We start from the raw sequence: 23,741 nt of genomic DNA on the forward strand, positions 1-23,741 counted from the left end.
CTTCAGCTTCTAGTGGCCACCAGTGTACCTTGGCTTGTGGCCCCTTCCTTCATCTTCAGAATGCATCACTCCAATCTCTGCTTCTATCATCACATCACCTTTTCCTCTTTGTAGTCAAATCTCCCTCTGCCTCTCTCTGATAAGGACACTTGTGATTTCATTTAGGGCTCACCCAGATAATCCAAGCTTCTTCATTTAATCATATCTTCAAAGTCCTTTTGGCCATATAAGGTAACATTCACAGCTTCCAAGGATTATGACATGGATATTTTGGGGGGCCATTATTCAGCCTACCCCAAGGTTACATAAACTTTCTTCTTGGTAGAAGAAAGTTTACCCCCACCAGATTTAACTTAATTATTCAGGGCTTTGAATTAACGTTTAACAATTCGTATTAAAGCATAAGGTGTTTGTTTGTAATCATGTTGACAGATATTAAAATGTCTGATGATGGCGACGATACCTTAGCCACTGGAGACAAAGCAGAAATCACCAACATGCCCAGTAGTGATACCTTACCCAAAGATGCAGAAGTGCACTGTGATTCAGCTACGATTTCAAATGAGCTAAGGCCAGCTGACCCCAGAGGAGATGTACGTGAAAATGCGGCTGTTCAGGGTGCAGAGACTGCTGACACTGGACTCACTGAGCAGCCCAAAGACCCCGGTCCCGTGGAGCACCCCCCCAATGGAGAAGTGACTGAGGATGCCCTTGCTGAATGCATTGACTCCGTCAGCCTCGAGGCAGAACCTGGATCCGAAATACCCCTGAAAGAGCAGAGTAATCCGGTAGGAGTGGTTCACTTGACTCAGTTCAACCTAAGTTCTTACTGATACTACCATGGCCATAGATTTGTACCAGGCTCTGTGGGTAGGGATTAGGAGTTCAGTATATACTGTGACATTACCTCTGTCGTCAAAGGTGTGTTGTGTGGTGAGAAAAGGCATATATGAGAGTAATTGGTCATTATAATATTTGCGTTTTGATAATTGTTTTATTATTAATAATAACAATCACCAATTATTGGGCACATCCTGTGTGCCAGGCACTCTGCTAGCTACTCTATATGTTATGTAATTCACTCTATACAACAGTTCTTTGAGGTTCTAAGCTGGATATTATTGACCTCAAGTTATAGACGAGGCAACCAGGTTCAGAGATATTAAGCAACCCAGTAAGATTAAGCTACTCAGTAGTAAATGGAAGATATTGTAATATTGAATGCAATGAGTCCAAATTATTAATGAACCTGATTCCACCCTAAACAAGTCAATGTTTCTTTAACATCATTCAAATTTTAATACATATTTACAAATCTACTGTGAAGATCTTAAACATTCAGATCACTCATTTATTATCACATACCGCCGTCCAGGGGACCAGAGGCAGAACACGTCCATGCTTCCCCTCAGTGCCTGCACCTGTCTCTCTGGGAGATAAGACAGGCCAGTGTCTCCCAGGTAGTGCCTGGTTCCACATCAATATGACCATCAAGCTGGGTTTTCCTGACACCTTCCCCTCCATCCATGTGGGGACTGGAAAGGGTGGGGAGGCACTGTCCTCCAATCCTGCCTTCTAGAAGGATGCTATGGTATAGGGGAAATGAGAGTCTTCCCTCTGCCAGGCCCAGCCCTTCTCTCCTGGAGTGTACCACACAGATCACCGCCTTGAGGTGACTCTGCTGCAAGCAGTGAGGTACGGGAACGAAGCAGGGGGTCGGGGGGCCTGGGTTTTCATCCTCCATCTATCGTTAACTTTGTTAGTTTGAGCAAGCCACCTAATTTCTCTGTGCTTCAGTTTTTCCTCTGTAAAATGAGGACTTTGCACATGAAGACCACGAGGTATCCTTCCAACTAATGTTTTGTGATTCTTTTATTCAGAATCAACCTTCTTAGCCACAGTTTCCTCAAAGCGACTCTTAGAATTGTTCTAAGATGAGATGAGCTTCCTCAGGGAAGAGACGGGGTTCCCATCACTGGAGATGTTTAAACAAAAGCAAACAATCATTCTGCAGGAACGTCATGGAAGGCATTTGAGGACCAGATGGGAGTTTGGATCAGATATGTAAACATACATGTAAAATTTTGTTTACAAGTTCTATGATATCACAGACCCTTTAAAGCCATCCATGGACCCCCCTGAGGGAATTCCTAGACCAGAGGGTCTCGACCCTAGCTGAACATTTCAACCACTGAGAGAGCTTTAAGAAATAATGATGCCAGGATGTATATTAGCCTGAATTCTCCATAGAAACAGAACCAATAGGATATACCCTATTCTTGTATTTACCTATATGCCTGACTCTGGAACCTGGCTTCCCTCCATGCTGTCTTTCTATTGGGGGGCCACTGGTTCCCAATTGTTATTGTAAGTGCTACTATTGATACATATTAAGAAACTATGTCTTAGCCACACCATTCTGACCGAAGACGACTTAAAGAAACTACAAAAGCTCCACTGATTCAAAATACGTGAGCTCATGAAGGCTAGATTATACATTCCAATTTCAGACTTCTAAAAGTTATAACAAGATTGCCAATAAAGATAGCACAAAAAAAATTCAGTATGCTCCTACACATCCATCTTCCTAAATTTTGAGCCAATCGAATGAATCCTGCTCTTGCAAGCACTTTATAAACCTCCTTAGTGCTACAGGGAGAGAGCCAACTGGCAGACAGATACTCCCCTCCTCTCCCAGCACCACTGATAGCTTTCAGGGACTTTGAAAAGGTGAGCATTTCCTCGTAATGAAGCATCACAAAAGTATCTGGATGGAAATACAAATATTGGCCACAGAGTTGGGGCCATGGCCCTGCATGTATGTGTGTGGCATTGCATCAGGAGCTCAGATAGAAATGGGGTATAGGAGGAATTCTTGTGAGTACATTGGTTCTAAGAAGGCAGAAAGCTGATATGGGTGGCTGGAAGGGCCTTGAAGGGAAGGGATATATCTCTTTCACCCAGGTTCCATTTAAACCCTTCTAAATAGGTACAAATATAGTCTCTTTTAAATAATTACCAGAAAAGGGGGTTCTGCTATCTCTCGTGGCAGCCTATCCTTGTATCTTAGGTTAATATAGAAGAATTCAGTTTTGTGCTTCGTCTTCAAGCATTGTTCGTTTGCTGTTTTATTTGCTGTTTGTTGGACACTTATAAGAAGTCCTTTTGCAGTGATGAAAACAACCATTTTTCTGTTGATCCAGCAGATAATGAATTCTACAAAAAATCTTCAATGAAAAGTTCATTTACAACTTGGCTGTTTGGATCTTGAACACAGATCCCCTGAGGGATGTCAAGTCCTGTAGGAGTAGTCAAGCTCCAAAACCTATCTGATTTCAGGTGTATCTGAGCCTAAAAGAATCTCATCACCTTTAAAAAAAGTTTCTAAGGGAAAATGCCTGCTTAAAAAAAAACCTGGCAGAATAGTCTTTGAAGAAGTAAACTTATATAATCTAGGACACACTAGATTTTTTGATAATGGGTTTAAATGTATATATTTTTCTATAAGTGGTCTGAGTTCCCTTAAAATCCACATTATTAGCTTCCCCTTTGCCTGAGCCAGCATGGGGGCCATAACTTGGCAGGTAGGGCGGTGTGACAAGGAGGGGGCCTGGGGCCAGTGGTTCTGCCAGCTGCTCAGCTGGCACCTCTACCTTGAAGGATCACACCGTTCACAGTTGATGCACTCAGAGAAGCTATTTCTGTCTTTAGGGCCCCTTTCTCATCCATTCTGATGTACAGACTCAGAAGCCATTGAGTTAAGGCTTCCTTCAGGACTCCACTCTACAACATCCATAAGAGATGGTCCCCAGCCTCACTTGAACTTTGGAGGTTGTACTAGATCCTCTAAGCCTCAGCCAGCCTCAGGATCCATGAGTTATGCCCCAGAATCTGAGTAGTACAACTATCTTCAGGATGCCTACCATCTAGATGGGTAAGGCAGTGTTGCATAAAAGCAACTGTAGCATGTCTCATAGTACTAGACAGGACAGGCACAAGGTAGCCTTAGATAGAGCACTCAAATCAACCTTAAGGAGTCAGTGAAGTCCTCAGCCTCCATTCAGAGATGTTTGTCTTGAGTGCTAGCCTGGAGCGACATTTATTCCCAGAGATCTTGTGGGACCTTATTATATACTAGTCTATCAGCCCCTAAAAGATCTAATCTACATAAAATTTCTCTAAATTCTTAGCACCAAGAAATATTTCCCAGAGTAAAAAAATTTCATCCCTACTGTCCTACACCAGTGCATAAGGCCAATTATGAAGAAGGTAAAGAACGCAATGTTACAACTAAAAGTACTCTCAAAGGAAAACATAGACTACCACTCAATAGTTCTGTCCCTGGAAAAGGAAAAGCAGGGTGTTTAAGAGCAATAAAATTGCTATCAACAGAGACAAAGATGAGAGAACATAGGCCAAGACATGCTGATGATAGATTTTTGCCTCTTAAATGAGTGAGTAGAGTTTGCTCCAATTCTGTTGGAGTATTTCTCCTTTTAAGCCTCTCTCCATCATGGCACCTGATTTTTGACTTGGGCAACCAGGTGGATGCTGTTGCCTTATGGCTGTATTGGGCAGTGCGTCCTAAATCTGGTGGTATATTAGAATTACCTGGGAAGCTTGTTAGAAATTCAGATTCGCAGGGTAGAAACCCTGAGAGATTCTTTTTAAAAAATCTATTTACTTTATTTATTTATTTTTGGCAGCATTGTGTCTTCGTTGCTACTCACGGGCTTTCTCTAGTTGCGGTGATCGGGGGCTACTCTTCATTGCGGTGTGTGGGCTTCTCATTGCGGTGGCTTCTCTTGTTGCAGAGCACGGGCTCTAGAGTGCAGGCTTAGTAGCTGTGGTGCACGGGCTTAGTTGCTCCACGGCATGTTGGATCTTCCCGGACCAGGGCAGGAACCTGTGTCCCCTGCATTGGCAGGCGGATTCTTAACCACTGTGCCACCAGGGAAGCCTGCTGAGAGATTCTTATTCAAAAGATCACAGTAGAAGCCAAGACTCTGTATTTTTAATAAGTTCCCCCAGATAATACTCTTGCAGTCAGTCTGTGGACCCGTGTTTGGGAACCACTAATATGGGAATTGTGTAAAATTGAGAAGATGGTGAGTTCCATATTGAACATGAGATGAGACATCCAAGTGAAGATATTTTGTGGGCAGTTGGTTATAGTGGTCTGGAGCCCAGGGGATAGAGAGAGATTTGGAGGCAACTGGATGTTATTTAAGTAATGGGAGTGGGTAAGATTGCCCAGGTGTTATATATAAATAAAGAACAGAGGCCAAGGACCTGGCCCTGAAGTCTCCTGTCTCTAAGCCACTTTGGTCATGGCCTGCTCTTTGATAAGTTGTGATTGCCAGCAAAGGTCATTCCATAAATAAAATCAAATCTCAAATCACATTATACTACACTGACATTTTAAAATTAAACATTAATTAACAAGAAAGTTAAAATAGCTTGTGAGAACTCATGTAGGCTTGAGAATGTGCCATTGTTTTGGACTTTTAGGTGCTTTGACCACTACCCTGCATGAAAGGTGCATTCAACGCAAATGTCTAGAATTCTAGGGGAAGGGTTTCTCCCCTTATACCTGGCATCAAGAAACCAGAATTCTCCAGAGTTCAGAGATGGATAGAAGATCATTAAGTACAGGGAAAAACCCTTTCTTATACCCTATTCATGTAAAGGTAGGAAGAGGCTCTAAAATATATTTAACCATCTACAGGTGTTTAATACCTTTAATTTCACCATCTAGAACCCTTTTCAGATATTTAAAATGCTAGTCAACAGTCCACCACGTTTACCAGTTAAAGCCCATTTCTGTAATTCAGTATGCTAATTAGCAAAGCATCATACGTTAATACCGATGCAAATAATAGAAGTGTTCATTATAGCTGCCTTTGGGGTATGGCTTTCCTGATTAGGATGCCAGCTGACCACCTGGACTGTGCGTATTTTATTGGAATGCTGGAAGCAGTTGTGTTGTAACTTAATCTAAGGAGCTTCTATAATATCACAATATGCATGTGGAAACTTTCTAAAGTAAACTGAAATCATCATAATAAGGGATGGACAAAAAAAGCAAGAGTCAAAAGATAGGTCATGAAAGCCATGAGAATAGAGTCTTTTAAGAATGGAAAAGTGCTTAAACTTCTGATGCTACTGAGAGGTCAAGAAATAAAATGACTAAAATGAGTCCATGGCTTTGACAATGAGGAAGCCATTGTGATCTTGGTGAGAATGGTTTCATGAAATAGTGACCATGGGAGAGTCACCATGGTGGGTAGAGGAGTGGAGGGGGTGGATACAGAAGGCAGGCACCTTGAAGAAGAAAGAAGGACATGGAGCAGAAGCCAGAGAAGTTCGAAAGAAACATTTTGTCATCGTGATTTTCATTTGCTGGTTTTAAGATGGAGGAATCGTGCACATCATTAAATGTGGGAAGCAGCCAGAGAGAAAGGTTTAAAAACCAGGAAAAAAGGGAGAACCAACCTTCCCAGGCCCAGAGGAGATCAGATGGAGGTGATAATTATAACTAAGAGGAAGATATCATTTCCGTTATGACAGAAGGGGAGGAAGTAATTGTGACTGGGGGTGCAGTAAAGTTAGATTTGTATTGAGATAGATTTTTGGTGTAGGCCAGTGTGTGTTTTGTCCATAAGAAAAAGCTACTCAGACTTTTAATTTGGTTTAAACAATTAGTGTTCAATATATTAAGGTTACAGATTCACAATGTCAATTCTCCCTAGTATTTACACTCATCTCACAAATCTTACTCTATTTAGAAGCCTAACATAATTGAACAGTCACTTTCAAGGGGCTTTTGATTAATGCTTCATCCTTTTTGTGAACTTAAACACTGTCAAATATTTTTAAACTACATCTATAAACTTAATATACTTTTTAAGTACCTCATTTATCTACTTAAACAAAATCTTGCTGAGTACTTAAAAATTGTTGTAAATCTTAAATTTATAGAGTAGACTAAACAACCCCTTAGGTGGCATAACATTATGCATAAACTTAGGAAGATTTCAACTTAAAATTCAGAAGTCTAATAATTCAATTATTCATTTTAAATTGATTTTCAAAAAATTGTCACTCTAATCAGTCAAATTCCTTAAACATCAGTAGTATAGAAAAGACCAAATATGCACAAAATGATTAATAGCATATTTCATGCTTTAAACCTTTCCATATTTGATGTTAAATCTTCCTACAGTTGAGTGATACATACTCACCAAGGAACAAGATTACCTGGGAATAACTGAGGCCATTTTCAAGCAAATATTTTGACAGAGCTGCAGGCATCCAGAGTAATTTACATCCTCCCAAATGTCACACTGAGCCCTTTTTAGAACAGCTGTGTCACAAATTACAAAACTTAAAAAGGCTTTGGTCTCATAACTCCTACTGTCCACATCCCAAGACCAAAGTTATACACAGTATCTGATTTTTGATCTACCCAAGGAAATAGGACAACCAGGTTGGTCTTTATCCTTTAAGAGAGGTACATATATCTTCTATCTAAATGCTAAAGGCCTTTGAATTTGATGGAATTCTAAGATTTGTACATATTTTTCTATCTAATGATACCTTTGAACATGATAGCCTAAAAATAAATAAATGTCTTTTATATTTAAAGAACTTCGAACTTGATAGAATCTTGCACTCTTTCATGTTCTTAGGACCACACAACAGTTATAGATGTTTAAATGATCTCCAGTTGAGTTTTGGAGATCCCTCTTGATCAAACCAAGTCTGATTTGCTGTTACAATATGCGATCACTCTTCTGTGAGTTTATGAGGAAGGAACGGGAAGTTGAGAGAGTTCTCATCTGATGGCTTCTGTTTTCTCTGTAAATTAGGATGTGAAGTTCTCCGGTAAAGGAGGTGGGGGTTACATGGGTGAGGGTGAGAAAAAAGCTTTAAAATATCCATATATGAAAATGGGAGATCTGAGTAGATCCATGCTGCCTAATTTATAGTCTCATAAGCATGTGACATTAAAGCTATTTAAAGTGGAGACAATACTCAAGATGAGATATATTTATAGTTCATGTCAAACATTTAGTTTTTTTGGTTTTATATTAAATGTGCACATTTAGTTATTTGAGTATTTGCCATTGATAACAAATATTCTTTTTAGCTGATCAGTAAGTCACAGCTCAATGTCAAAGGAGCTTTATTAATAAAGCAATTGAAATAGCCACACTGCGAAAAGTTCTAGACTCATTTAACATTAATTTCCATTTGCTAGTCAATTACCGGCTGTCACGGCATATTACGTATTGTAAATTTGAGTCAGAAGCTGTCACCTCTAAGTGTATTAACTCTCCCTAATCACATAGGTAGAGATTGGTCCCATGAAAGAACTATATTTATCACCAACTTACATATGTCTTCATGATGGTATAAAATTGCCACTGGCTTCATTACTGAAGTGAAGTAAATCAATGTAGACACCAGAAGTGAAAGCAGACTGTCATGAATCTTGAGTATTTCCATTCACGTTAACAAGCTTCTCATTGTTTCCAAACAGAAAAATAATGTCAGCCAACTTTCAAAACGTTTTGCTTCTTAGTGTTAAAAATGTAGTTACTTATTATTATTACTAGTTGACATTTCTGGAGTATTTATTATGTGCTAGGCACTATGCTTACAGCTTTATGTGAATTCTTTCTTTTAACTTTCACAATAACCCTGTGAGGTTATTGGTTCTTATACTTATGGTTGCATTTTCGTAATGAGTCAGTGATAGCTAAAAGACTTGAGTAACTAACATGTCCAAGTGGCAGAGCCTGGAGTCAAACCCAAGCAATTTAATTCCATAACCTTTGCTCTTGACCAGTAGTCTATGCTGATGGATGATGTTTGATATTTATGAGGTGAATCACTTAGGAATGCATTTGGGTGCAAGTAACTAAAACCCAACATATATTAGCTTACAAAATAGCAATTAATTTTTTCTCACTTAACAGAAAGAATGGAGATATGCAACAGCTCACATTTGTTTAGTAGCTTAGCAGTACCAGGACCAGTGACTCTGTGATTCCCTGGCCTTTCCCTCATGGCAGCAAAAATGGCTGCTTCAGTTTCAAGCATCAGGTCCACATTCAGGGCAGGAAAAAAGGAGAGGGGAGAGTCGGCACCAGACAAAACTGTGTATTTTATCATGAAAGCAAAACATGTCCCATTTATATCTCATTTGTCAAAACTGTTTCACATGGCCACCCTTGTCTGCAAGAGTGGAAGATAAGAGTGGAAGACTGCATGCAGAAGGAAGTTGGGGATGATGATGGACCAGCCTTGAGTCAAAAGTTATAGAATCTACAAACTCTGTAGGAATTTTTCATTTCCTTCTTAAGTTCTTCCTTTCTTTACTTGGAGTGAAAGAGCTGTTATTCTCCATCTCCTAATGTGTTCTTGCCTCATTTTCTATAATGCATTCCTGGATATTAAGGGAAAGCTGTGGTTACACCGAGTCAGGATGCATTGGTTGCAAGTAACAGAAACTAAGCACACCTAAGAAAATGGATGCATTTCAGTCATTTATTTAACAACTAAATTTATTAAGCACTCATTATACACCATGAATTCTCTGCTCTGTGGACATAACAGTGAACAAAACATTAAAAGAGAGAGAAACACTCTGCTGGAATCTCATAAAACCCAAAAGTAGGAGTGCAGTAGGGCCTTGACAAGGGGCAGGAAGCAGAGGCTGAGAAGCTCTCTGGAATCCAAACAGCTTCTCTGAGCGTATCTCAGAGAAAATTCTGCTCACTACGCTTTCTTTTAATTCTTAGTCTGCATGGTGGGTAGAATATGGTCACCCCACATGGTCTGAGTTTTTATCTTCTATTCAAGCTGAACCAGAATCTCTCAGTCCCAATCAAAATACCTAGGAAAAAGAATTTGAATCAAGTGAGCCCAGGGACAGTGAGAGATATAGTTACAGGGGTCACTGTGAGTGGATTGGACACCTTAAAAGTTGTCTACCTCAAAAGGCTTCCTGTTGCTATTCGCCATCTCCAAGCTTATTGATGCTTTTTCAGACACTTTGCCTACTACCATCCATGCCAAAACTCCCTCCTGCCACCCCAGATTTTTGAAAGTTAACTCTCCCTTGAAGAGCACATTATTTTAGTTCTGTAGAAATTACGTGAGTCAAGGTTGTTTTGGAGTTTTAACAAATCACTGTGTACCCTAAAATATTAAATCTCCCCCTCCCCTCCACAGCCCTATCCCTGTCTTCCAGATAATGGGAGATTTGGGTCTTAGTTGACATCAAATTCCCTTCTCACTTCAAGCTAAGCCCTCAGAAGCCAACACCACTACAAACCAATTTGGTTCCAAAGTACACATTGCAATGTAGACTGGTATATTCTTTTATGGCCCTTATAAACTATAAGCCAATGAGATATGGTTGTTGGTGATTTTTTTTTAACCTTCTCTTTGTTTCAAATGAATGAGTGTTTTTCCATTCAGGGATAAATGAAATTGCTGACCTTGTGGGTAATCTGGTTTTTTGCAGGCCGTGGATTCCTCTCCACATGGAGGGGGCTGGGCAGGCTGGGGCTCCTGGGGCAAATCTCTGCTCTCGTCAGCATCTGCCACAGTAGGTAAGCATTACACATTGCGTTTGAATGGATAAAGTTCAGGAGCCAAATAGGATATGACATTTTGATCATACCATGTACTGATAGAGTTTAACATGACATAATAAGAGCAAATTGTTTTTAGTGTTTGCTGTTCTAAGTGCTTCCTGTATATTAATATATTTATTCTTCAAAATAACCCTATGAGGAGGCACTCTTATTTTCTCCATTTTAGAGGTAAGGAAGCTGAATCACAGAGAGGTTAAACATTATCCAAAGTCAGGAGTGGCTGAATTGGGCTTTGAACCACACAGTATGGCTTTTAACCATTATATTATATTGCATCTTAGAATATAAGATTTAGGCTTTTATAATATAACCTTAATGCTTTGTATTTACCACCCCGCTTGAACATTTTAAAATATATAAATAGCCTACTCCCTAAAAGGATTTGAGGTATCTCAGTAAAAGGCATTCATCACGGGGTATTAAAATACAAATACAAAAAGAAATATGCAGGTAGGGAGGAGATATATATCAAGGATAATATAATAACATTGACCTTAACTCTCAGATTCTTGGCTATCAGTAGATTATCTATCTCATTGAGTGATAAAACAAGACTTAGTTTATTTAGATAAATTTATTTTCCTTGTATTAAACTTTTGAAGAAATGTCCCGTATTGGCTCGTATACAAAGAGAAAATATAATGGACAATGTCTTCATCAGTGAAGGTTTGTCAAAATATTCTTCATGTGACCATTTCTTATATTCACTCTTCATGAAAACTGAAGGTACAACATAAACGTGTCTATAATAATGTAGCCGTAGCATTTCATCTTGAGGGTAGAGAGTGAAGAGCAGGACAGAGGAAGTCACAGGTAACACAGCTTGCAGATCATCTAACTCACGTGTTCTCAAGGTATCTCTGTGGCATGAGGATCTTGTGATGGGCCATGAATTGGTCCAATTCACTGTTACTCCTAAAACCAGCAGGGCTGAGGTTTTTGACCCCACTCTAATGGACCATGGTCACAAACAGTTGAAGGGCCAGATACCTAATCTGATAGAACTTAGACTCCCTGGAAGAATGGATAGATTGCATTCTCCTAATTCCATGTCTGTCAAGTATCAGGAGAGCTCTGGCAAGAAGTAGATGGTGGTCAAATAAACATTGCCCTCTGCATGAGAGCCTGGAAAGCAAATCTTTTTCTATTGCTAATTGAAAGGCCAGGTATGCCATGAATATTACATATGCAGATGGAAAAATTAATCAGATTGAAGTAGAAGAGCCTGTTTTGTTTTTGAACAGGACAGAGTCTTTTCATAAGAGTGAGGACAGGAACCTGAAGGCATCCTACTTCCTAAGGAAAATGTTTGAGCTTTTAGTGGCTCTCAAATGGATCTTGCCACTGGCAACACTCAGGATTGCCAGCTTTCTGAACCAAAATTAAAAATGTGCAGTCTAAAAGTTTTTGAAGTTGTGATAAGTCATGGAACAGTAAATTATATGGTCACCAAATTATACGGCTCTCCTCATGGTTTATGTCATAAAACAGTACAGTGTTTTGGGTGCTTCCAGTTATAATGGTGTCCAGAACTGCCCTGGCTTATAATGAACTTGGTGCTTCAGAAGGTTCTATTATAGGCAAAGGATTTACTTTCTCCTTAAAAATTTAAATATAAGCTCCTTCCATGGTAAAGACAGCTATCAGCTGCCCTGTGGGTGTCATGTGCAGGTGTTTTTGGTACACTTACAGGTGCAGTCACCTGTGACTGCTTTGCTCCTGGTAGGTCTGACTCTTTGCTACTGTTTCTTATCAGTCAGCGACTACACCTCACCATTTGACTTTGGGCTTTGCTGGACCTTTATAAAGTTTTCCATCCATCAACTGGCGGCTTGCCTGTTGAATTTACTGTCCATTATCTTTTTCAGTGTCCTGTTGTAATCTGACCTTCGCACATATACAGCCTAGTGCAGCCTTCATCCGGTGGACTGTGCTCCAAGACCTCTAGGTTTTGTTACCCGATTCAGGTGTAACCAGTAGATGATGCTGGCTTTACTGCTTAAAAATCAGGCTGTGGCTCCGATGGCAGGTCCCAGCCCATACTGGTAGGCACTCATCTTTTAATTTGACCTCAAGTCAGTGTCTTCATCTTTAGCCTGTGCTTGGGTTTGGGGTTACTCTTGAGGTTTCCCTAAGGCACCCCGAATAAATGTTGTGTCTTGTTAATGTTGCAACCACTTAAAACTTGTGGTGCTTCTCACCTGGCTCTGTGCAGTAACCGATCCAAAAGAACCTGGGGAGATAACTGCCTGTGGACCAGCAGGATCATTGTGCCATCACTACTGCCATTTCCCTCTTATGGTTGGTGGAGACAGGGTTCCTCTGAGATGAGCTGACAGTCACACTTTGCCCCATCAAATATCAGAATGAAGTTCAAGTAGACCCTCTTGTATTCACTTCTGTTGCTGTGTAACAAATTACCACACATGTGGAGGCTTAAAACAACATACAGTGATTATCTCACAGTTTCTATGGATCAGGAATTCAGGTCCAAGATAGCTGGGTTCTCTGCTTAGTGACTTGCCAGGCTGAAATCAAGGTGTCAGCTAGCTGCATTGTCATCTGACATTCAGGGTCAGTTTCAAGGTTATTCAAGTTGTTGGCAGAATTAGTTCCTTGCGGTTGTAGGACTGACACCCCTGTTTTCTTGCTGGTTATTGGCCAGGGTCACTCAACTCCTAGAGGCTGCCCTCTGGTCCTTTTTCAAAGCCAGCAGGATAATTTCTCCCATGCTTCAAATCTCTCCCTTTAGGAAGGGCCCAAGTCCCTTTTAAAGCCCACCTGATTAGTTCAGGCTCATCCAGGATCTCTCTTTTGATTAACTCAAATTCAACTGATTAATGACCTTAATTACTTCTGAAAAGTCCCTTCACCTTTACTGTATAATGTAACCTAATCATGGGAATGAATCCCATCATATTCACAATCCTGTCCACACTCAAAGTGGGGGGATTGGGCTTCCCTGGTTGGGCTTCCCTGGTGGCGCAGTGGTTGAGAGTCCGTCTGCCGATGCAGGGGACACAGGTTCGTGCCCTGGTCCGGGAGGATCCCACATGCCGCGGAGCGGCTGGGCTAGTGAGCCATGGCCGCTGAGCCTGTGCGTCCAGAGTCTGTGCTGTGCAACGGGAGAGGCCACAACAGTGAGAGGCCCACGTACCACAAAAAAAAAAAAAAAAAAGTGGGGGGATTACATGTTGTATATGCCAGGGTTGAGAATCTTGGGGTGATCTTTCAATTCTCCCTAACAGACCTCCCTTTTCCGTTTGAAAACCTCATCAGTTATACCACCCATGCCAGAAACTTAGTATTTTTTAAGGGCTCTGGCTACATGTCAGAATTTTTTTTTCAGGAGAAGGAAGGATTTTATTATTACTTGCAGTAAGTAAGGAGAACACCAGGGATCCTTCCCAAAGCACTGTCTCCCTGATATATGTTGGAAATTTGAAAAGCATTTTAATCTTGGCATTTTTCTCTTATTTGCACCCACAATGACCAAAGGGCACATGAGGGAGAGCAAAGAAAATCTGAAATATTGATACTCATTCTAAGAATCCCTTTGGAAAAATTGGAGCTATCTTTAGAGATGTAGAGACTAAATTTGTTCATCACCACTGGTCATCACAACCCCAATAAATGCAATAACAAGATAGCTGAATGCCATCCATAAGTTGTTCTCCAGGTATATTTTGTAGATTTTTGGTCAGGATGGGCTTTAACTTTACAAAGTAATAGTAGCTAAACTAGTAGCAGTATATACTTGAAAACAAGATAAGTATTTTGGTGGACCTGATAGAGAACTAAAACTTGAAGCATAAGGGGAAGCTTAGGTTCCAAGGCTGGAAACAGGCAGTGGTGGTGATTGGGAATTTGACTCCTAAAAGATAACAGGGATCACAAGTGTCCCACAAATGGAGAAGTGTCACAGCCAGGCTCACAACCTGAAATAGAGGGTTAGAATAGGGTTCAACCACCTGTTTACAGAAGCTTGAAAAAGTTATGGGCACCGTCCTGGGTTGTGGTCTATCTTGAGCTACTATCTTTGGATTGAGAAAGGCAAGCAAGGCAGACCTTCCATTATGTACAGGCAAATAATATCCATCCAGGGCTTTGCAGCATTAACAGTTTATTATCACAGGGTGAAAAAACTTATTGGAAAACAGAGCACTCACAGCAGCAGACAAGCTCTTGAAGGTTTAAAAAATTGCCTGTGGAAAGTAAAGAAAGAAAATAACCATATATTCTATTGCAACTAATTCCTACTCAGAAACCTCATGTTACCCCCGGGGTAATTCCAGTTGCAGATGGAATTCTATGCAAGACAGCATCTATAACAAAACTCAGAGCTGTCAATTGAGCACTAGAAACAGAAACCAATACTTCTTACAGTTGTTGAAAAACTGCAGTCATAATCATTAGAACTGTTTAGAGTTGGCAGGAGAGTAATTGGAGAATGGAAAGATTTAGAAGATGGTTCTGTCCTGGAAAGAGCACTGTATCAGAAGTCATAAGACCTGAGATCCGGTCCCAACTGCTACTAACTTGTGACCACAAATAATTGTCACTACCTAGCTACACTATGCACCGAATCTCTCCAGACTCAGCTCCTTACTTGGAAAAGTATGGGTGGAAGAACTTGAGAAATTCTAAGATTCCCTCCAACTTCCAGAATATGATGATTCCATAGTTTGTGGCTGTATATAGCAGGGAAAGATATTTGTAACCACTGTGCTAAGTAGAACAATATAGAAAATTGATTGACTTTTTGCTACACTGTATTTTTATATTTTATCTTTTGCCTCACTACTTTGGCCCCCAGGGTTAAGGGAAAATGAGGAAAAGCACCCTTTCCAATGCTTATATAAAATCAAACATTTCTCAGCCAACAATTGTTTTTGGAGAGGCCATATCTTCTGCATTAGTTTCGTTGACAACCACGCTATTATCATATTCTAAGAAGACTTGATCAGCTGCCGTTCATGCCTTTGGACAAGTTCGTAAGATACCATGAAAATGGTTGTTATTTAAGATCCAGGAAGAAACCAGAGTGGGAAGGGAAAATGTAAAAAAAAAAGAAAAAGCAATTTTGATGATAATTTCAAAGTACTGTTGTGAGAACCAGATGTGATTTCCCACAAGCACCTCAGAGTCCTGACTTAATCATAGAATATATTGCTAAGCTAAGTGATGGACCAGTAATCAAAATGAAAGTCAACAATGCTGAGATATATACAAATATACCAAGGTAAAAATTCTATAGTAGAATAGATCAACTTATTTCCAGATACTACAAATGACCTACATGTTTATTTAAAATTCTAGTTTTGACAGTTTTATGAGTCTCAACACCTTGTATAAGAAAGAGTACCTGAGGAGGGGGAGGGAGATCTGATCTGCATATTTACCTTTTCAGAGTTACCTTTGTTCTCCTTCCCCATCCTCTCCTGAGTTACACAGTTTTTTCCTTCAGCACATTTTAATGAAAGTCTTCTACCAGCACTGTCAGAAATAATGACGATGTCTTTTTATCACAGAGAACGGCAAACTTGTCAGAACAATACTAGAGTAAGAACTCTCAACTAGGTATTTCAGTATCAATATCACATGGGTTTATTTTTGAAGGTGGCATTGCTGATGATGTGAAAATTCTCAAGGATCATTGATACAAAAGATAATAGGATTAATGCTTGGAGTTTGTTCACAATCCTTTACAATCTATGAATAAGTTAATGAATTCCTATGTGATGGCAAGGCAAACACTATGAGTTCAGAAACTCTTCTTGTCAATTTTGAACCTAAAGAGAAATGAGTATCTGATTACAGAGCGGGCATCAACCATCATTACGGAGAGAGAAGACTTTTCCAAAAGGAAGGTTGATTGGCTGCAGTTTCTGCTGCCCTGAAGTTGGCTTTAGTTGAGCACAGCAACACCATCTATGTGTTTTTCTAAATAACTACTTCTCACAACTATAATATCTTGAATTCGTTGATAGTAGAGTCTGAAATGCAGCCAATATTTTTATTTTTATTTATTTTAACATCTTTATTGGAGTATAATCGCTTTAAAATGGTGTGTTAGTTTCTGCTGTATAACAAAGTGAATCAGCTATACATATACATATATCCCCATATCTCCTCCTTCTTGTGTCTCCCTCACTCCCACCCTCCCTATCCCACCCCTCTAGGTGGTCACAAAGCACAGAGCTGATCTCCCTGTGCTATGCGGCTGCTTCCCACTAGCTATCAGTTTTACAGCCAATATTTTTAAATTGTTCTATTTCTCAAAAATTCACCCAAAGAAGAGTAGAAATTGGCACAACCTTCAGAAGAGCGATTAACACTTTCTATAAAATTTTAAATGCATGTGTCCTCTGTCTAGCAGTTCCACTGTTGATTTCTTTGTAAAAGTTCATTAATGTATATGTTCAATATGGAATTCACTCAGCAAATACCTATCTTACCAGGCCCTATTCTGGGCACTTGAGGTAAAGCAGTGAGTAAACAAGATGAAGACCTTGTAGTAGAGTTTACAGACTCGTGGAAGGATGCAGACAATAAACAATACACATCCAGCAATCCCACTCCTGGGCATATACCCAGAAAAAACCCATAGTTCGAAAGAATACATGCACCCCAATGTTCATTGCAGCACTATTTACAATAGCCAAGACATGGAAGGAACCTAATGTCTATTGACAGAGGAATGGATAAAGAAGATGTGGTATATATTTATATAATGGAATATTACTCAGCCATGAAAGAGAATGGAATAATGTCATTTGCAGCAACATGGATGGACATAGAGATTATCATACTAAGTGAAGTAAGTCAGACAAAGACAAATATCTTATGATAGCTCTCATATGTGGAATCTAATTTTTAAAAAGGCTGAAACAAATGAACTTGTTTGCAAATCAGAAACAGACTTACAGATATCAAAAACAAAGTTATGGTTACCAAAGGGGAAATGTTGGGGGGAGGGATAAATCAGGAGCTTGGGATGAACGTACACATGCTACTGTATATAAGATAGATAACCAACAAGGACCTACTGTATAGCACAGGGAACTCTATTCAATATTCTGGGATAACCTATATGAGAAAAGAATCTAAAAAAGAATGATTATATGCATATTTATAACTGAATCACTTTGCTGTACACCTGAAACTAACACAACATTGTAAATCAACTATACTCCAAAAAAATTAAAATTTTTAAAAATTAAAAAATAAACAATACACGTAATGAGTAGGGAGATTATAGAGAGGGTTATAAAGTGTTAAGTCTATGAAAAATAGTAGTGTCAGGAGTACAGGTTAAGCTTTTTAAAAAGGTGGTGTGGGGTAGATCTTAATGAAATGGTATTTGAGCAGAGACCTGAAAGAGCTGAGGGAGTTCACCAGGCATATATGAGAAACTGGAAACAACCCAAGTATCCATCCACAGAGAATGTTAAACATGACAGAGCCATTCAGTGGAATTCTGATTCTATGCAACCATTAAAAAGAATGAGGTAGATCAGTGTCCTAGGTTGGATGCCTGGGGAGAAACTGAGGCAGGGATGAGTGTCCTGGAGTTTTATTCAGAAGGACACTCAGGAGCAAGCCTTGCAAGAGAGTGAAGGACTAGGAAAGCAGAACTGGGCTGCAATGCAGTTGTGTCAGAGGCCACAGCCCATCCCATAGGGAGCTTGGGGGTTGGGATGACTCTTCAGAGCTGTCCCAGGGCATAAGGCACAGGACCAGGCTTTTGTATCACCAACTTCCCCACTGACCAGTCATTACAGTACAGTCTTGAAGGAGCCAATTCCCTTTGGTGAAGGGCATTTCAAATGGAGGTGTTTAGCTGAGAGCTAGCTGTCAGCAGGGATGAAGGAGCATTGGGATCCTAGGCAGCACACACAGCCTCCACCACCATCTACACATGCTGAGACCTCCACTGTATATGGTGAAGCCGGGTCCAAGACACTTATATGTAGGGATGTGCTTTTCAGAACTTTTCCCTGAAAGGAATCAACAAGAAACAAATCAGACTTGTTATCCTTAGAAGGAAATGGGGGGTAGGGGGTGGGACTGGAAGGAAGGCAGGGCCCCTTTAAGTCTTTTAAGAGCCCCCTCCTTTTGGAAGTCCCTCTCATATCACAACAAATATAATAAAATGCACCCACATCCCTCATTAAATATGTAATTTGTATATAACTGTGGAAGAGTTGAATTTACTTCAACTATAGTTGACCAGTTGACCAAGTATTACATTTTTGAATACATTTAAGTAAATATTATTTAATTTCTAATTTAAAAATTTTCTTTTTTGTCTTTTAGAACCAATACTTCTTTTCAGGTCTTAAATCATTCCATAGGCCCCTGTAAGCTCATAGACTGTTAGGTCAATAGGTGCTGTTTAGGGAGAAAGAGGCTGGCCCACCTTCTGTTGTCTATGTTTCTATACTCTGATTTTGCTAACATTATAAATGTTTATTTTTACTTATTTATTTAATTTTACATTTTCTATCACTTTAATTAAAAGTTTTATTTTGAAAAATATTCAGACCTACAGAAGAGTTGCAAAAATGTTATAATGAACTCTCACAGTACCTTGATATAGATTAACCTAATAAATGTTTATTTTTACAAATCAACCAGATATATCAGAGAAATGAGATTATGGGATTTTTTTAAAGTCTCTTTTCTATATATCCACCTTTTAAAAAGAAAAAGAAAGAAATGAAATGAAAAAGAAGGAAACGTTATATTAAAGATTAAAGCAATCTAAAAGGGGAGAACCCTCTGAACAAGTTAGCTGCTGCCCTCCTGGGGGGTCCTTTATCATAAGGGACCAGCAGAAAGTACCCATAAGGCTACCCAGTCATCCAGGGCGCTATGTAGAACTACTGTTCCTCCCCTAAGTTACCACTTGGTCAGAGAGACCCTCCCACCACCAACAAATTATTTTCATCCTCCAGAGAGAGGGGAGACCTCCCTTCAATGGGGTTTTGATCTTCTCAACAAGAAGCGAGGTTGGTAAAAAATTTTTGAGAAAAAATTAAACTGCAGGTAGAAGACAGCACCACACAGTGTCTTGGGATCCATTCTTGCACAGCACAGGGATGATCCTAAAAACATTAAGCTGTACCAACCCACGGCACAGCTGGGAGGGCCAGGGTTAGAGGAAGGTTTCACTGCAGGGGTGACCTTCACCTGGCTGTTTGGTCAAAGGTAAGGTAACTCAAGCTACTTTTAACATAAACCAATATTTTAAAGATGAAGGAGCTCCTGATTAAGTATCTGATTTCCAAGGAGTTATAGAAATGGGACTAAAGTGACATTTAATCAACTACAAACGGCATGTAAGACTTTCTTAACATAACATAGTGATTGAGCAAGTGAGTTTTAGAGTCAGAAATATGGGGTTCAAATCCTGCCTCTGCCACTTATTGGTTTGGGGACCTTCAGCAAGTAATCTCACATCACCAGGTCTCAGTTTTCTCAGTTGTGAAATTGGCATAATAGTATCTCTTACTTCATAATGAAAAGATTAAATAAGATAATTTACTACCCTGAAAATATTTAGTCCAGTGCCTGGGGCATAGTAAGTGCTCAATAATGTTGACCAGTACCAAGGGTTTCACATATTTCTTCTCAGTGACCTTATAAAACCCTGGGAGGTAGATGTTATAAACCTCCTTTCAGAGAAGACACAGCAGCAGAGACTCAGAAAGGTCACCAAGACCACATGGCTAATAACTGATGGAACCAAAATTCCTCTACAAGACTCCTGACTCCTAAGTTTAGGGTATTTTCCACTAGAGTATGGATGATAAATTAAACACCAGCCAATCATTTAACATTTGTTTTTAAATGATACAGTATCACGGCATGTATTATCTTACTTTCTTTGCAGTACTCACCTTTTTACTGCCGTAAGTCAAAGAGTAGAGGATATTCCGTCTTTAGAACGATAGAATTTGGAAGGGTTCATTTCTTGGGGATACCTAGGGTTCATGATGACATGTGAAGAAATGAATCCATGAACTGTACCCTGTAGTACTATTCATATTGGTTGTTTTTCTCTGTTATTGGTAGAACAAAATCAGTATCTCTGAGAATGAGTTGCTCTCAGTCAAAAGGCAGTAGTGGCTCCATATTATTACTTCCTTGTCTGGGCACTAGATGTCACACTAAGTAAAATTTTAGAAGTTATTCTTCAAAGTAGGGTGTGGCATGGAGTCTAAACCTTAGCTATGAAAAACCATAGCTTTATATTTCTAGTAGAATGTAGTTAAAGATGTACTTTTACTAACAAAAGAACTCAGAAAAAAAGAACTGTTAATTAGAAAATATAATTGGAGGAATCTTAAATATGTGCAAATCCTTGTACATCCACCTTATACCTCAGTAGTGTATGTATGTTTGTGTGTGTGTGTGTGTGTGTGTGTGTGTGTGTGTGTGTGTGTGTAGGTGGAGTAGCAGCCTATTGTCATGTCTGTTAAAAAGACACATTCTACTTATTATACACGTAAAATGGTATTTCCTTCCAGAAACAAAGCGATTTTTCTAGAGGCAGGTAATGCATACATATCCATAGTCATTTGTGAGAAGCTGAGATGGTGAGAAGCTGTTCTTCCCTGGGAAAAGATTCAGACATGGCTCTAACCTGCAAAGGGATGGAGAAGGTGAAAGAGGAGGTAATGACAGTGAAGTTCATTAAACCCTGAATGGTCTCAGGGAAGGATATGGAATCATCTCTCTTGTACAGTTTACACAAAGAAGATATAGCAGATGCCTACCAGCCTTCTGAAACTCATTTATCCCTTGATTTTAGCTCTCAGAAATCTAAATGAGAATCATGGATGGAGATTTGGATGTACATTATTTCCTTTTTGAAAATATTTGTGCTTTTAAAGGATGTCGAGGAATATGAGCTCAGTATATAATAAAGTTAATAATTATATCCCATAATTTACATGTGTTACTGAAACTCCAGTGAGTTTCCATTGAAATGCTTTGAATTAATTGGAAGCTAGAGAGAATCAAGTCTTACTTTTAGCAGTTATAGTGCATCTTTTTAAAAAGTAACTCAATAAGGCTTCCCTGGTGGTGCAGTGGTTGAGAGCCTGCCTGCCGATGCAGGGGACACGGGTTCATGCCACGGAGCAGCTAGGACCGTGAGCCATGGCTGCTGAGCCTGCGCGTCCGGAGCCTGTGCTCTGCAACGGGAGAGGCCACAACAGTGAGAGGCCCGCATACCGCAAAAAAAAAAAAAAAAAAAAAACAAAAAAAAAAAAAAAAAAAAAAAAACAAAAAAAAAAAAAAAAAAAAAAAAACAAAAAAAAAAAAAAAAAAAAAAAAACAAAAAAAAAAAAAAAAAAAAAAAAACAAAAAAAAAAAAAAAAAAAAAAAAACAAAAAAAAAAAAAAAAAAAAAAAAACAAAAAAAAAAAAAAAAAAAAAAAAACAAAAAAAAAAAAAAAAAAAAAAAAACAAAAAAACAAAAAACAAAAAACAAAAAAAAAGTAACTCAGTAATGAATTTGGACTGTGTCTACTGATCTACACATGAATATAGTCATACGTTTCTGTATGTAATTAATGTTGTAAACATTGTAAATAATGTTTCCTAAGTTTCAGTGTTTTCTAGATAGTGTATAATAACAGGTGATTCCCACTGGATATAATTAGTCTTCTATCAGTTTGGCAAATTTCGGTGCCGTGATTAAGTTAAGACCCCTCTGATAAGCAAGCTTACGATTGATGAACTATGACTCTTTGGGTTTGGGGTTCATCCATGTCTTTCTCTTATTCAGGAGATGGACGGTCAGTCATTTGAATGGTGCCCTCTACAACTACACCGTTCTCTTTGGCTCTCAAATCCTGCTGTGAGTTGGGCCTTTTTTCCCCAGATATTAATATTGCTGCTGCCTTGGGTTTTAACAACCTGAGGTTGCCTAGGGTCCTGAGTGAATCTTTCATTTTCTCCCCGAGCACTAACGGGGAGGTGAGTGCTGTGATGATGGCAGCCTAGGCTGCTTCTCCAAGAATTCAAACAGCCACTTAGGACATCACTAGACTATTAGTTTTCTAAGGAGAAAAAAATGGCTCCAAAATAAAATGTAGACAAAGCTATTTCTCTGTCAAGCCAAAGTTTGTTTGTGTGTATGTGTCAGTGGCGGGGCGGGTGTAGTGGATGAGAAGGTCAGCTCTGTATTCACTAAACAGTTATTGATATTGAATGCACACTGTGCTGGGCTCCAGGGAATTATAGGGATTGTCCCGGCTCAGATAGAGTAAAATCAGTGCCCCTCATCCTGGCCGACTGTTCTTACATCTTGTGTTTGGACTGTTACTACTTAAGATAACTATCAGAGCTGTTGAGTGACCTTTCTGGTTTTCCCACTGGCTTGCCTTTGGATCTTGACATGTCATCTCCAGACCCTGCTCTCACACATACAGACCGTACTAAAGGAATGACTGACACTTTGTTAAGGCTCAGCTGATTTCTATTCAACAAGTAGTAATTGAGTACCTACAATAGGATAGGCCTACAAGGAATCAAAAACTGAATGACACATACCTGCCTTGAGAAGCTTAGAAAAGAGGAAAGAGGGTAAGACAGGGTAAGACCATTCACAGATAATATCTTGGGTTGGAAACCCCAGGTTGCTAGTTAGATAGTGTGAGAAGTAAGAGGGACTAATAAAGCATCTGGGAGCCCTGTACATGCACTTATTTGCTTATTTGCTCCTCACAACAACACAGTGGAGAAATTGAGTCACGGAGAGGTGGTAACTTCTCAAAAGTCACCCAGCTGGGTGATGGTGAAACTGAGCTCAAACTGGAACCCACATCTGAGGGCTCGCAAAGTCTGTGCTATTAATCACCACGTTCTCTCACAGTCGAGATATACACCTACAGCTTACAAGAAGAGCTCTGGGAGATGAGTGATCGAACCTGCAGACCGTGGGCTTCTATTGTATCTATGAGCCATATTTTATTTCCTGACAGGTCATGGGTTGACAGCGGTCAAGGAAAAAGCAGGGGCCACCCTCCGGATTCATAGTGTGAATTCTGGCTCTTCC

At 39.6% G+C, this 23,741-nt stretch overlaps 1 protein-coding gene across 1 annotated transcript in view; it reads left to right on the forward strand.

Moving 5' to 3' along the window:
* Positions 1 to 440: 440 nt before the first annotated feature.
* FAM114A1 (family with sequence similarity 114 member A1) overlaps positions 441 to 23,741 on the forward strand; it is a 55,470-nt gene continuing 32,169 nt past the window's right edge. Inside the window, exons 1-3 of the mRNA XM_007449411.1 lie at positions 441 to 788; positions 10,538 to 10,625; positions 23,668 to 23,734. Coding sequence (XP_007449473.1) covers positions 441 to 788; positions 10,538 to 10,625; positions 23,668 to 23,734 — 503 coding nt within the window. The remainder of the gene's footprint in view (positions 789 to 10,537; positions 10,626 to 23,667; positions 23,735 to 23,741) is intronic.

Source organism: Lipotes vexillifer, unplaced genomic scaffold, assembly GCF_000442215.2.
Source record: "Lipotes vexillifer unplaced genomic scaffold, Lipotes_vexillifer_v1.1 scaffold153, whole genome shotgun sequence".
In the NCBI taxonomy this organism is placed as follows: domain Eukaryota; kingdom Metazoa; phylum Chordata; class Mammalia; order Artiodactyla; family Lipotidae; genus Lipotes; species Lipotes vexillifer.